At 44.3% G+C, this 13,931-nt stretch overlaps 1 protein-coding gene across 1 annotated transcript in view; it reads left to right on the top strand.

Annotated features, from left to right (window-relative positions):
- LOC109905280 (platelet-derived growth factor C) overlaps positions 1-13,168 on the top strand; it is a 91,563-nt gene extending 78,395 nt beyond the window's left edge. The window contains exons 4-6 of the mRNA XM_020502562.2: positions 10,279-10,462; positions 10,731-10,948; positions 11,950-13,168. Of these exons, the coding sequence (XP_020358151.1) occupies positions 10,279-10,462; positions 10,731-10,948; positions 11,950-12,063 (516 nt within the window). The 3' untranslated portion in view covers positions 12,064-13,168. The remainder of the gene's footprint in view (positions 1-10,278; positions 10,463-10,730; positions 10,949-11,949) is intronic.
- Positions 13,169-13,931: the final 763 nt, after the last annotated feature.

Genomic DNA, 13,931 nt, shown 5'->3' with positions numbered 1-13,931 from the left:
GTTCTCCGCAGTGCAGATTTTATAGGGCCCTATGTACAGGTAACTGCCAAAATAATGGAAACACTTAAGTAAATGAGGGATACAAAGTACATTGAAAGCAGGTCCTTCCACACATTTGTGGTTCCTGAGTTTATGAAGCAATTAGCATCCCATCATGCTTAAGGTTATATACAAATGCTGGGCAGGCCACTGTTTTGGCCATTTATTTTGGTACCCATAGGTTGATAATGCTGCCATCCAAAGGGCAATGTGAAGCATTTGTCATGGCTGTCTCAGTCACCAGATCTCAACCCAATTGAACACTTATAGGAGATTCTGGAACGGCGCATGAGACGGCATTTTCCACCACCATCAACAAAACAACAAATGATGGCATCTCTCGTGGAAGAACAGTGTCACATCCCTCCATGCATACATCCCTAAATACTGCCTCTGTCCATCCATACGTAAATGGATATTTGCGAGGATTAAGAGAGGAAGAACAAGGTGGCATGTCATTCATGTTTCGAGTTGGGGCAGACAATTAATGGCCAGCAAGAGTGTTTACTGGTGGAAATCACGAGAGGAAAGGTTAGCTTTGGCCTCACTTCGGCCTGGCTTCTCGCTGAGCATTCCTCAGGCACTGGAAGGCCCCAATGAACAGCAGCACTCTGTTCCTCTGTGGTAAACCAACGCTACTGGAACCTCAGGTCATGGCGGCAGCACTTGTTTATATTTAAACAAGCAATAATTCCACTTCCAAGGAAAGGGGATATTCTTAGGAAGAGATTATTGTAATTCGTGGGAAGAGATTTTGGAAACGCTAAAAAGGTCCAGGCGAAGAGGTTGTTAAAACACAGCGTGGCTTGAGAAAAAATGTGTTTCTCTGAATGGGAGCGAAAAAGGAAAACTGAAATTCCATTGTCTCCCTAAATGTCAGCGTCAGGGTGACCCATTTTTCACACGATACCTCCAGTAAGTTGACCGTGGTTCTTTATGGAACTGAGGTCCATTGTGCCTTGACACTTATTGTGGAGAAACATAATACTATTTTAAATATAAAGTACCAGTCAAAAAGTTCTTTATTTTTCATATTTTCTACATTGTAGAGTAATAGTGAAAACATCAACTATGAAATAAAACATATGGAATCATGTAGTAACCAAAAAAGTGTTAAACCAAATCCAAATATATTTGAGATTCTTCAAAGTAGCCACCCTTTGCCTTAATGACAGCTTTGCACACTCTTGGCATTCTCTCAACCAGCTTCGTGAGGTCACCTGGAATGCATTTGAATTAACAGGTGTGCCTGGTTAAAAGTTAATTTGTTGAATATCTTTCCTTCTTAATGCATTTGAGCCAATCAGTTGTGTTGTTACAAGGTAGGGGTGGTATACAGAAGATAGACCTTTTTGGTAAAAGACCAAGTCCATATTATGTTTCTGAGCCATTATTTGACCATGCTGGTCATTTATGAACATCTTGGCCATGTTCTGTTATAATCTTCACCCGGCACAGCCAGAAGAGGACTGGCCACCCCTCATAGGTTCCTCTAGGTTTCTTCCTAGGTTTTGGCCTTTCTAGGGAGTTTTTCCTAGCCACCGTGCTTCTACACCTTCATTGCTTGCTGTTTGGGGTTTTAGGCTGGGTTTCTGTACAGCACTTTGATAGATCAGCTGTTGTAAGAAGGACTATATAAATTGATTTGATTTGACACTCCATCAAATGCGGACTTTTTCATGAACTTTAAAAGTTTCTTCAAGTGCAGTCACAAAAATCATCAAGCGCTATGATGAAATTGGCACTCATGAGGACCGCCACAGGAAAGGAAGACCCAGAGCCATCTCTGCTGCAAAGGATACGTTTGTTAAAGTTCACTGCACCTCAGATTGCAGCCCAAATAAATGGTTAAGTGTTGAAGTAACAGACACATCTAAACAGCAACTGTTCAGAGCAGACTGTGAATCAGTTCTTCATGGTTGAATTGCTGCAAAGAAACCACTACTAAAGGACACCAATAAGAAGAGATTTGCTTGGGACAAGAAACACGAGCAATTTGCATTAGACCGGTGGAAATCTGTCCTTTTGGTCTGAGTCTAGATTTGAGATTTTTGGTCCAACCGGCGTTGGTGGAGAATGGATGAGTAGGTGAACGGATGATTTCTGCTTGTGTGGTTCCCACCTTGAAGCATGTAGGAGGAGGTGTGATGGAGTGGGGGTGCTTTGCTTTGTCCTTAAGCCATTTTGCCACAACTTTGGAAGTATGTTTGGGGTCATTATCCATTTGGAAGACCCATTTGAGACCAAGCTTTAACTTCCTGACTTATGTCTTGAGATATTGCCTCAATATATCCACATAATTTTCCCCTCTCATGATGTCATCTATTTTGTGAAGTGCACCAGTCCCTCCTGCAGCAAAGCACCACCACAACATGATGCTGCCACCCCCGTGCTTCACGGTTGGGATGGTGTTCTTCGGCTTGCAAGCCTCCCCTGTCTTCCTCCAAACATAACGATGATCAATATGGCCAAACAGTTCTACTTTTGTTTCATCAGACCAGAGGACTTTTTTCCAAAAACTGATCTTTCTCCCCAGTTGCAAACCGTAGTATGTCTGTTTTGAAGCAGTGGCTTCTTGTTTGTTGAGCGGCCTTTCAGGTAATGTCGATATAGGGCTCGTTTTACTGTGGATACAGTTACCTTTGTACCTGTTTCCTCCAGCATCTTTATAAGGTCCTTTGCTGTTGTTCTCAGACTGATTTGCACTTTTCGCACCAAAGTACGTTCATCTCTAGGAGACAGAACGCGTCTCCTTCCCAAGCGGTATGACGGCTGCTTGGTTCCATGGTGTTTATCCTTGCGTACTATTGTTTGTACAGATGAACGTGGTGCCTTCAGGAATTTGGAAATTGCTCCCAAGGATGAACCAGACTTGTGGAGGTCTACAATGTTTTTATGAGGTCTTGGCTGATTTCTTTTGATTTTCCCATGATGTCAAGCAAAGAGGCACTGAGTTTGAAGGTAGGCCTTGAAATACATCCACAGGTAGACCTCCAATTGACTCAATTAGCCTAGCAGAAGCTTCTAAAGCCATGACATCATTTTCTGGAATTTTACAAGATGTTTGAAGGCACAGTCGACTTAGTGTATGTAAACTTCTGTCCCACTGGAATTGTGATACAGTGAATTACAAGTGAAATAGTCTGTCTGTAAACAATTGTTGGAAAAATTACATGTCATGCACAAAGTAGATGTCCTAACCGCCTTGCTAAAGCTATAGTTTGTTAACAAGAACTTTGTGGATTGGTTGAAAAACACGTTTTAATGACTCCAACCGAAGTGTATGTAAACTTCTGACTTCAACTGGTGTCACATAGAAATGTCCTTGTTTTTGAAAGAAATGCAGATTTTTTTTGTCCTTTAAAATAACATCAAAGTAATCAGAAATGCAGTGTGGACATTGTTAAGGTTGTAAATGACCATTGTAGCTGGAAATGGCAGATAAAAAAAAATTATAATAATAATTTTAAATGGATTATCTACATAGGCTTACAGTGGCCCATTATCTGCAATCATCACTCCTGTGTTCCAATGGCACATTGTGAGCTCTTCCAAGTTTATCATTTTAAAAGGCTAATTGATCATTAGAAAACCCTTTTGCAATTATGTTAGCACAGCATACAACTGTCCTTCTTTAGACCAGTTGAGTATCTGGAGCATCAACATTTGTGGTTTCGAATACAGGCTCAAAATACCAGAAACAAATAACTTACTTCTGAAACTCATCCTTCTGTTCTTGTTCTGAGAAATGAAGGCTATTCTTCCAGATGTGATTCTTAGCATTCTGGCGAAAGACTTCAATCTTGGTTTCATCAGACCAGAGAATCTTGTTTCTCATGGTCTGAGAGTTCTTTAAGTGCCTTTTGGCATACTCCAAGCGGGCTGTCGTGCCTTTTCCTGATGGGTGGCTTCCGTCTGGCCACTCTAACATAAAAACCTGATTGGGGGAGTGCTGTAGAGATGATTGTCCTTCTGGAAGGTTCTCCCAACCTCTTGGCATGGTTTTTGCTCTGACTGTAACGGTTCTCTTGTGGTGAAGGAGAGTCGGACCAAAATGCAGCGTGATGATGATTCATGATATTTTAATGAAGGGAAAAACTATACATGAAGAAACTACAAAACAATGAAATGTGAAAACCGATAGGGAGGGTGGGCGTCTGTCCATGGTGGCGGCTCCGGCGCGGGATGTAGACCCCACTCTATCAATGTCCTAGTCCCTCCTCCTCGCGTCCTAGCATAGTCCACCTTCGCCGCCGACCATGGCCTAGTAGTCCTCTTCCAGAATCCCACTGGACTGAGGGGCAGCTCGGGACTGAGGCAGCTCAGCACCGAGGGGAAGCTCAGCACCGAGGGGAAGCTCAGCACCGAGAGGAAGCTCAGCACTGAGAGGAAGCTCAGGCAGGTAGCTGGATCCGGCAGATCCTGGCTGGCTGGCGGTTCTGGCAGATCCCGGCTGACTGGCGGATCTGGAAGAGTCTGGCTGACTGGCGGATCTGGAAGAGTCTGGCTGACTGGCGGATCTGGAAGAGTCTGGCTGACTGGCGGATCTGGAAGAGTCTGGCTGACTGGCGGATCTGGAAGAGTCTGGCTGACTGGCGGATCTGGAAGAGTCTGGCTGACTGGCGGATCTGGAAGAGTCTGGCTGACTGGCGGATCTGGAAGAGTCTGGCTGACTGGCGGATCTGGAAGAGTCTGGCTGACTGGCGGATCTGGAAGAGTCTGGCTGACTGGCGGATCTGGAAGAGTCTGGCTGACTGGCGGATCTGGAAGAGTCTGGCTGACTGGCGGATCTGGAAGAGTCTGGCTGACTGGCGGATCAGGAAGAGTCTGGCTGACTGGCGGATCTGGAAGAGTCTGGCTGACTGGCGGATCCTGGCAGACTGACGGATCTGGCTGCTCCACGCTGACTGGCGGCTCTGGCTGCTCCATGTAGGCTGACAACTCTGGCGGCTTCTTACAGACTGGCAGCTCTGGCGGCTCCGTGCAGACTGGCAGCTCCTTGCAGACTGGCAGCTCCGTGCAGACTGGCAGTTCCTTGCAGCTCTGTGCAGACTGGCAGCTCCGTGCAGACTGGCAGCTCCGTGCAGACTGGCAGCTCCTTGCAGACTGGCAGCTCCTTGCAGATTGGCAGCTCCTTGCAGACTGCCAGCTCCTTGCAGACTGGCAGCTCCTTGCAGACTGACAGCTCTGGCTGCTTCATGCAGACTGACAGCTCTGGCTGCTTCATGCAGACTGACAGCTCTGGCTGCTTCATGCAGACCGACAGCTCTGGCTGCTTCATGCAGACCGACAGCTCTGGCTGCTTCATGCAGACCGACAGCTCTGGCTGCTTCATGCAGACCGACAGCTCTGGCTGCTTCATGCAGACCGACAGCTCTGGCTGCTCCATGCAGACCGACAGCTCTGGCTGCTCCATGCAGACCGACAGCTCTGGCTGCTCCATGCAGACCGACAGCTCTGGCTGCTCCATGCAGACCGGCAGCTCTGGCTGCTCCATGCAGACCGGCAGCTCTGGCTGCTTCATGCAGACCGACAGGTCTGGCTGCTCCATGTAGACCGGCAGTTCTGGCTGCTCCATGCAGACCGACAGCTCTGGCTGCTCCATGCAGGCTGGCAGCTCTGGCTGTGCTGAACAGGCAGGAGACTCCAGCAGCGCTGTAGAGGAGGAAGGCTCTGACAGCGCTAGATAGGCGGGAGACTCCGGCAGCGCTGGAGAGGCGAGGCGCACTGTAGGCCTGATGCGTGGTGCTGGCACTGGTGGTACTGGGCCGAGAACACGCACAGGAAGCCTGGTGCGGGGAGCTGCCACCGGAGGACTGGTGCGTGAAGGTGGTACTGGATAGACCGGACCGTGCAGGCGCACTGGAGCTCTTGAACACCGAGCCTGGCCAACCTTACCTGGCTCGATGCCCACTCTAGCCCGGCCGATACGAGGAGCTGGAATATACCGCACCGGGCTATGCACCCGCACTGGGGACACCGTGCGCACCACTGCATAACACGGTGCCTGCCCGGTCTCTCTAGCCCCCCTGTAAGCACAGGGAGTTTGTGCAGGTCTCCTACCTGGCGTAGCCATACTCCCTGTGAGCCGCCCCCCCAATACATTTTTGGGGCTGACTCCCGGGCTTCCTTGCCAACCGTGTTCCCTCATATCGCCGGCTCTTCTCTCCGACTGTCTCTGCTCTCCTCGCTGCCTCCACCTGTTCCCATGGATCTCCTCCCATGTGTAGCAACCCTTGCCATCCAATATATCGTCCCATGTCCAATCCTCATTGCGCCGCTGTTGCTGCCTTTGTTGCTTCTCCTGCGGCTCCTGCCTGTTGACACGCTGCTTGGTCCTGTTGTGGTGGGTGATTCTGTAACGGTACTCTTCCGTTGAGAGTCGGACCAAAATGCAGCGTGATGATGATTCATGATATTTTAATGAAGGGAAAAACTATACATGAAGAAACTACAAAACAATGAAATGCGAAAACCGAAACAGCCCTATCTGGTGCAAACACAAAGACAGGAACAATCACCCACAAAACACTCAAAGAATATGGCTGCCTAAATATGGTTCCCAATCAGAGACAACGATAAACACCTGCCTCTGATTGAGAACCACTCCAGACAGCCATAGACTTTGCTAGATACCTCCACTAAGCCACACACCCGATAACTAACAAAACCCCAAGACAAAACACACCACAATAAACCCATGTCACACCCCGGCCTGACCAAATAAATAAAGACAAACACCATATACTTTGACCAGGGCGTGACACTGACATGCACTGTCAACTGTGGGACCTTATATTGACAGGTGTGTGCCTTTCCAAATAATTTCAAATCAATTGAATTTACCACAGGTGGACTCCAAGTTGTAGAAAATGTTTACCTCATAGTCATTGTATCAGTTTAAATTCAAATCGCTTGACTACTGAGCCAAAACAACAAAAAATGCGTCACTATCCCAATACTTTTGGAGCTCACTGTTTTGTGTAGTATTCTGTAACAATGTATATCTACTTATTTATGCAATATCTGTGTCATATTTCCCTGCAGTGGAGCTGATCACATTCCTCCACAATATGCAACCCTGCAAGAAAGTGACAATGGCTTACACAATGGGATTGTGGTTCAACACTTTTTATATGTTTTCCTGGATTTAGATGTTCCTGTCAGACATTATTCATTGCCTCCTGGCATAGTTCATGTGTATATACATACACTGAGTGTACAAAACATTAAGAACACCTGCTATTTCCATGACAGACTGACCAGGTGAAAGATATGATGTTAAATCAGGGTCGATGAAGGGGAGGAGACAGGTTAACAAAGGATTTTTAAGACTTGCAACAATTGAGGCATGGATTGTGTATGCGTGAATGGGCACGACAAAATATTTAAGTGCCTTTGAACATGGGATGTTAGTAGGTGTCAGGCGCACCGGTTTGTGTCAAGAACTGCAATGCTGATGGGTTTTTCACGGTTAACAGTGTCCCGTGTGTATCAAGAATGGTCCACCACCCAAAGGACATCCAGCCAACTTGACAAGACTGTGGGAAACATTGGAGCCAACATGGGCCGGCATCCCTTTGAAACGCTTTTTGACACCTTGTCAAGTCCATGCCCCAATGAATTGAGGCAGTTCTAGGCGTGCCAGTCAATATTAGGAAGGAGTTCTTAATGTTTTGTACACTGTGTCCATTCACCTCTGCACATGCCTCAGATGTCTAGTTCTGCTCTACCACTCCTCACTCTACATACACACACACACGGTCCACTCTGTCAATTCTGGCAGGAGTTGCGGTCTAAGCCCCTTGTCTGCCTGCTAAGCTATTTTCCTTATAAAAGATTGACACAGCTTGCAACCAATTTGAAACACCTTTTAGCTATGGCTGCAGAATACAATAGACGCTATTCTGTGCTGGGCTAATTCTTAGCCGATGAAATTGTGGCTAAGATGAAATACTTAGTATCAGGCACCACAATAAAAAAATTAAAAAGTTAGAATGTGAACATGTTAACTGCAGTTATAAGGCACAAATATTTGCAGGGTTGCTATGCAAGGAGATGTCATAGCTTAGTTATGTCAAAGTGAGCCGAGTTGATGACTTGCACATTTTGATAGCCGTGCAAATAATTGGCTAAATACAGGTAGTCTGACTCAGTTCCATCGCATTTTATATTGGTGGTTTTGTCTGTCTTTCCTTTTTATTACAAATACAATTGTGTTGTGTGGTGGTGCTGTTAGTTACAAGTATAAGGAAACATTCAATTACAAACACGATCACTCAAAGGGCTTCAGGCTTTCACATTTGTGTCGATGTGGGCATTGTTCCACCAATGACAATTTTCACCACATTGGTACTTGGGAAATAACCCTCTGCGCTTCCATATCTACCATCCCATAATAGATGATCGCTTCTGCTACAACTGAACACTTTGGAGGAAAAACTAAGACTACCGAACGACCGTACTCTTGATACCACAGTTGAAAAATTTCAGAGAATTCATGCTAGTCCAAAGTTATGCCTTTTAGTCAGGGCTCTCATCATCTTCACAAAGCTTCACATTTCATCTGTCTCTTTAAGGAGCACTTGGCTGCCGCTTCTGACGCCGTGCCTACAGAGTGCCGTTAATTGGAGGAGTGTAGCACCGTCTGCATTCACAAGCTGTTAATGGTTCCCATTCTACACTGGTATCCACTGCCAAGACCAGGCAACAGTAACAGGATTCACATTGCGTGCTTCTGCTATGAAGCAAAAATCTCGACTTTTCTCATAGAAAAGCAATGGCAAGATGTTTTGCCTTTCGTTGATCTCCAGAGACAATTCTTTCATGCTCTTAATGTTCTTTTTTGGTATTTATGATAAATATTGTCTTTTTAATCAAACCGCATGACCAGTGCATTTGGATGAAAAGTCCTGTCACATTTGACTTTGCCCACTTTTCTAAGAACTGCCATTCACAGTAAATCTAAAAAAAATTTTTTTTATTCAATGTGAAGTTGTTCATACAAGGCACCACAGATCACTAAACCACTTGGCATAAACACATTTGCATAAACAACATTTTCCGACCTCTGCCTCGGCCATGTTGCTAAACTCTAGCCTTCCTCTCTAATCTTATCATGCAGTGGCAGCACCAAAGGGAGCCAAATGTTGAAGGAGTGCTGACGGTTATTTCAGAGTGTATTACAATGGTATTACGTTGTCAGTGAATCAGAACAGTCGTTCCCGTATCGCTTTCATTATTCAATGTGACATTGCCAATCCTGTGGCGACTCCTTTTCCCTGATTCGTTCTGTATATCTTTAGTCTGTCTGAGATGAAAACTGCCCCCCCCCCCCCCCACATCAAATGAAATCCCTCTTTTTCCTCTATTATGACTCCCGTCATGATTTCTTGATTGTTTGTCATCTAGGCATTAGACATTTCACATAGGATTTTTGTCAAAGCTTTTGATAGGCCTACACTGTGATAATATAGGGAGTTGGATTCCACTAGTAATCAATGTACTAAATAATGTAAATGTTTTAGTGCTGCTTTTTAGTGTCCATATTAGCAGTGCTTGCTTGCTGGTGTCACAGTGATGCATTCAACTTGTCAGTCACACAGGATTGGGTCTGTATTGCCACGTAAAGCTACACGCAAGCTGACATGTCAGACAGAATGAGCAGAGATGGTGCACTACTTTTCAACGCAGGCAATGGACCTTAGTCAAAAGTAGTGCACTATATAGACAATTGGGTGTAATTTGGGACTCAGCCAGAGTATCACAGACCAGAAAGTCTATCTGGTGGATTAGTCTCATGTGGGGATATCAATACCCCAGGCATCAATCTACTGCACCGCTCTGTGTCTTAGGTGGAGATATCAGTCAGGGAAAACAAATGGAACTTATGAGTCTTAACTTGAGCCTTGTTGCTGCTGTAGTTATGTCGGGATGAATATGTAGCTGAGAGAAGTGGAATCTACAGTGATGCCAAAACAAATGGAGCTTTGATGTTCGGTTTTGTAATGCACTGTAGCACAATCACTCATTATGTAGAGCTTAAGTTACTTTGTATGGGGGTTTTGCTGGTAATAACTGTAACTCAATTTAAACCTCTTCAATGCAGCAATCTTTGTATGGGGCTCTCTAAAAGTGGCCATTAAATTATGCTTAATTCAGTTTAGACCATGAGCCTGAAGTCTATGAAACCTTTTCCCCATCTTCCTTTGTGTCGGTTTTCTTATGTGTGTGTCGAAGCCCGAGGTAAATCCATCTCTGCAGAGCGCAGATGCGTTGTCTGAGGCCGTGGCTGTCCTCGGTACCGTGGAGGAGGTCATGAAGTACCTGGAGCCTGAGAGATGGCAGCTTGACATGGAAGACCTATACAAGCCCACGTGGCACATCCTGGGGAAGTCATTCCTCCACAACAAGAAATCCAGAGGTACAGCGACTGCCGCTTCTCAAACGGCTAACAACAGGGGTTCTAGTGATAGGAATTGCAGTGGAAGAAAGGTATGTCATGTTGAGATGGAGGGAAAAACAGATATACAGCTCTAGTTGAGCATAACCTTTCACAGACAGTTTTATCTTGAAATGATATCTTGGCAATTGAACCTGTTTTAGAAATTGATGCCCCTTTTTGTAATATAGTAAAAGGTATCTAATCCGTTTAGGTTGACGTGGTGAGGTTTAATCTATTTCTTGAACAGGAGTGGATCTCAACCTGTTGAGAGAAGAGGTGAGACTGTACAGCTGCACGCCCCGCAACTTCTCCATCTCACTGCGCGAGGAGCTCAAGAGGACGGACGCCATCTTCTGGCCCAGCTGCCTCCTGGTGAAGCGCTGCGGGGGCAACTGTGCCTGCTGCTCGCATCGCTGCTCCGACTGCCAGTGTGTGCCTACCCGGGTCGTCAAGAAGTACCACGAGGTAAAAGTGTGGCAACTTTCCCAATTCTCTGAGATTTTAATATCCCTGGAATCAGAAGGGAATGAACTGGAAATCCAGGATTTCTGGAAAACTTATGGGAAAGTTAACTTTGCAGCTCTAGACAAGGGTCATAATGTTCTACTTAAACTTGAAGTTAATTATTTTTCTGAAAGATCAGCATAATAAATGCAAGCTAATGTATCATAACAAAATGACATCTGGTTATTCATGTGTATATTCAAATATATTGGTGTGATTCCACCAAACAGACTTGTTGCGGATAAAAATCAGTGGGTGATGACATAGTGCACACAATGTACTTTTTCACTTAAGCTTTCATGTACCGAATACAAATATAAAGTTCAATGTGTTTCCATCGCGTTTTCAACTCTACAGATTAAATTGCATTACTAGCCAACAGCCTGCCCGCAAGATACTATGCGGGCAGGCTCATCTACATTGAGATTATTATGGTTAACAGAGATTTTTATTTTATTAGTCAGATTGCCGTCAAGCGTCAATCATATCATGTCACCAGAATAATACTCTCGATATTGATTGGAAAGGAGCATCAAGATCACGTGCACTTTCACCACCCTGTAAAGTTCATCATAACGTTTTGCATCTGTAGCCTAATAAGCTGCATGGTTTCCTGAGTCGTAGTGGGAGGACCACACACCATATCATCGCGTGACTCCAAGTTTACGTCGATATGATGGTCTTTATATCACTTTTTGGCTCATAAAGGTGTTTCCACCACCATTTCCCACATAAAACATTTTACGGACACAAAAAGATTCCACCATGTCAAAAGAACAAATGATCTGTCGGCATTTATAAAAATTATAGAGAGACTATCTGTTTCCATCACAGCTGTGAATATATTATATATATATATATATATATATATATACACACACGTGTCAATGTGTTTGAAGTTGTTTTGGTGCAGTGCCTGTTCCAAACTCTCAATCTGAGCTCTGGCTTGCCGCTCTCTGTAGGTTCTCCTGCTGAAGCACCGAAGCGGGGGCCGAGGCCTGCAGAAGTCCATGACCGATGTGCCCTTGGAACACCATGAGGAGTGCGACTGTGTTTGCAAAGACGACTGGGACTGATCTCAAACCTGTGTACCGGTGCCACCGGCATCCCAGGAGACACTCGAAACTGCACACGTCTTCCAGCATCTCCCAGGCAAACTCTAACCATCTCCATTGAGAGTGAGGAGAAAATGGGATTGCTTTGCTTGTCGTTTCTCATCTTGCTAATTGGACGAGAATACAAACTGACTGGAACTACTTCATTTGTGGATGGATCTTGCCGCTGTGGAGGACCTGTAGCTGACTGAGTGCATTGGAGAGACAGGAATGATAGACCTATCTTATTCATTCTTCACTCTCTGAAGGCTCTCTCTCCCTTTGCTTCTCAGAGATCGGAACTGGTGCTAAGGGACATCTTTGGCAGCGTTGGTTTAGCGTCATTTTTTGTGTGCCAAATCCTTTAAGGGTTCTTGTTGAAATTCAACACACGTGGCCAGAGAGTATCTCGGAAAATGGGCTCCTTCTTCTTCAAGTACTTTTCTGTACAGAAATGAGCTTCCTTCAGGCCAATCCCTCTGGTACTTTATTATTCCTATAAAACAGGAAAATAATGGTCCTTTTTATCAGCGATTCCCCACTCCCCTCTGTTTTCCAACCTATTAGATCTTTGGAGTGACATAATGGTAATGTTGACTGTCTTACTGATACAAACTATATTATGTGTAAGTATTTCATTTTCATGGTTTTTCCTGTACTGTTGTATTTTTCTACCAAAGATACTTGTATTCATTGAGGAGATAAAGTTGCACACTTAAACCAAGTGGGTACAGTTGTGTTGCATTTCAACGTACATACCGTCGTAGCAAAGGTGTAAAAATGTGCTTGCTTTATAACTTCATATAACCCCAACTAGTGCGTGGAACAGAATGGATACTCAATATTTATTTGTTCAATGAAAGGGAAGTTATTGTCCAGAATGCTTTTTTTGTATGCTGAAATGGTCGTTTCTCTGTCATTTGCACAGTTGTTGAGTGTCCATCTTCAAATATTTCTATGTCCACGCCATGTCAAATATGGGTGTGTTCTCTTCTCTGCGTACCAAAGTTATTTAACATGCCCTTTTATGATCTATTTTGTTGTATGTATCGGTCAGTAGAAATAAATCAGTCAATGTGTTACTGGAGATGGGTACTTGTATTTTGACATATTCCTCTGCAATATAAGGACTTTCAGTTGGTGTCAAGATAAAGCATTGTCTGTTTCTCATTGTTATTGTAATGGTATAAATTAGTATTATCAGGGAATATTGACTGAGGAAATTACATTTGGTGGCATATCAGTCATCTAACAGAATAGGATTATGGTCATGGATCCTTCTACATACACGCCTATGCTCTTAGAAAAAAAAGGGTTCCAAAAGGATTCTTCAGCTGTCCCCATAGGAGAACCCTTTTTGGTTTCAAGTAAAAACCCTTTTGAGTTCCATGTAGAACCCTAAGTGGAAATTGTTCTACATGGAACACAAAACAGTTCTACTTGGAACCAAAAAAGTGTTTTTTCCCCCCAAAGGGAGTCCTATTAGGACAGCCAAAGAACCCTTTTAGGTTCTAGATAGCACCTTTTTAACAGTGAAATTACTTTTCTGACTGTGCATTTCATCAACAGTGGGTACTGTCAATGTGAAAAACCCACCACTGTCAGATATCAGTGTAAATAGCTGTTCTATGCACCAGTAATCTAGGAACTCTACTCATGTCTCTCAATTAATGAGGTCGGAAAATAATCAAACAATTACATTTACAGTTGTTGTTTAATCAAGGAATGGCTAAGGTAATGGCTGATTGGATTTCCAATGTGCATATTTTATTACCACTCTATAACAAAACAATTAGATATAACTTCTCCCTGCATTCATTAAATAAATAGAAAAGGGAAGACCATTAAAA

The sequence above is a fragment of the Oncorhynchus kisutch genome, linkage group LG15 (assembly GCF_002021735.2).
Source record: "Oncorhynchus kisutch isolate 150728-3 linkage group LG15, Okis_V2, whole genome shotgun sequence".
Lineage (NCBI taxonomy): Eukaryota > Metazoa > Chordata > Actinopteri > Salmoniformes > Salmonidae > Oncorhynchus > Oncorhynchus kisutch.
The sequence above is the reverse complement of the archived record's forward strand: the minus strand, read 5'-3'. Positions and strand labels throughout refer to the sequence as shown.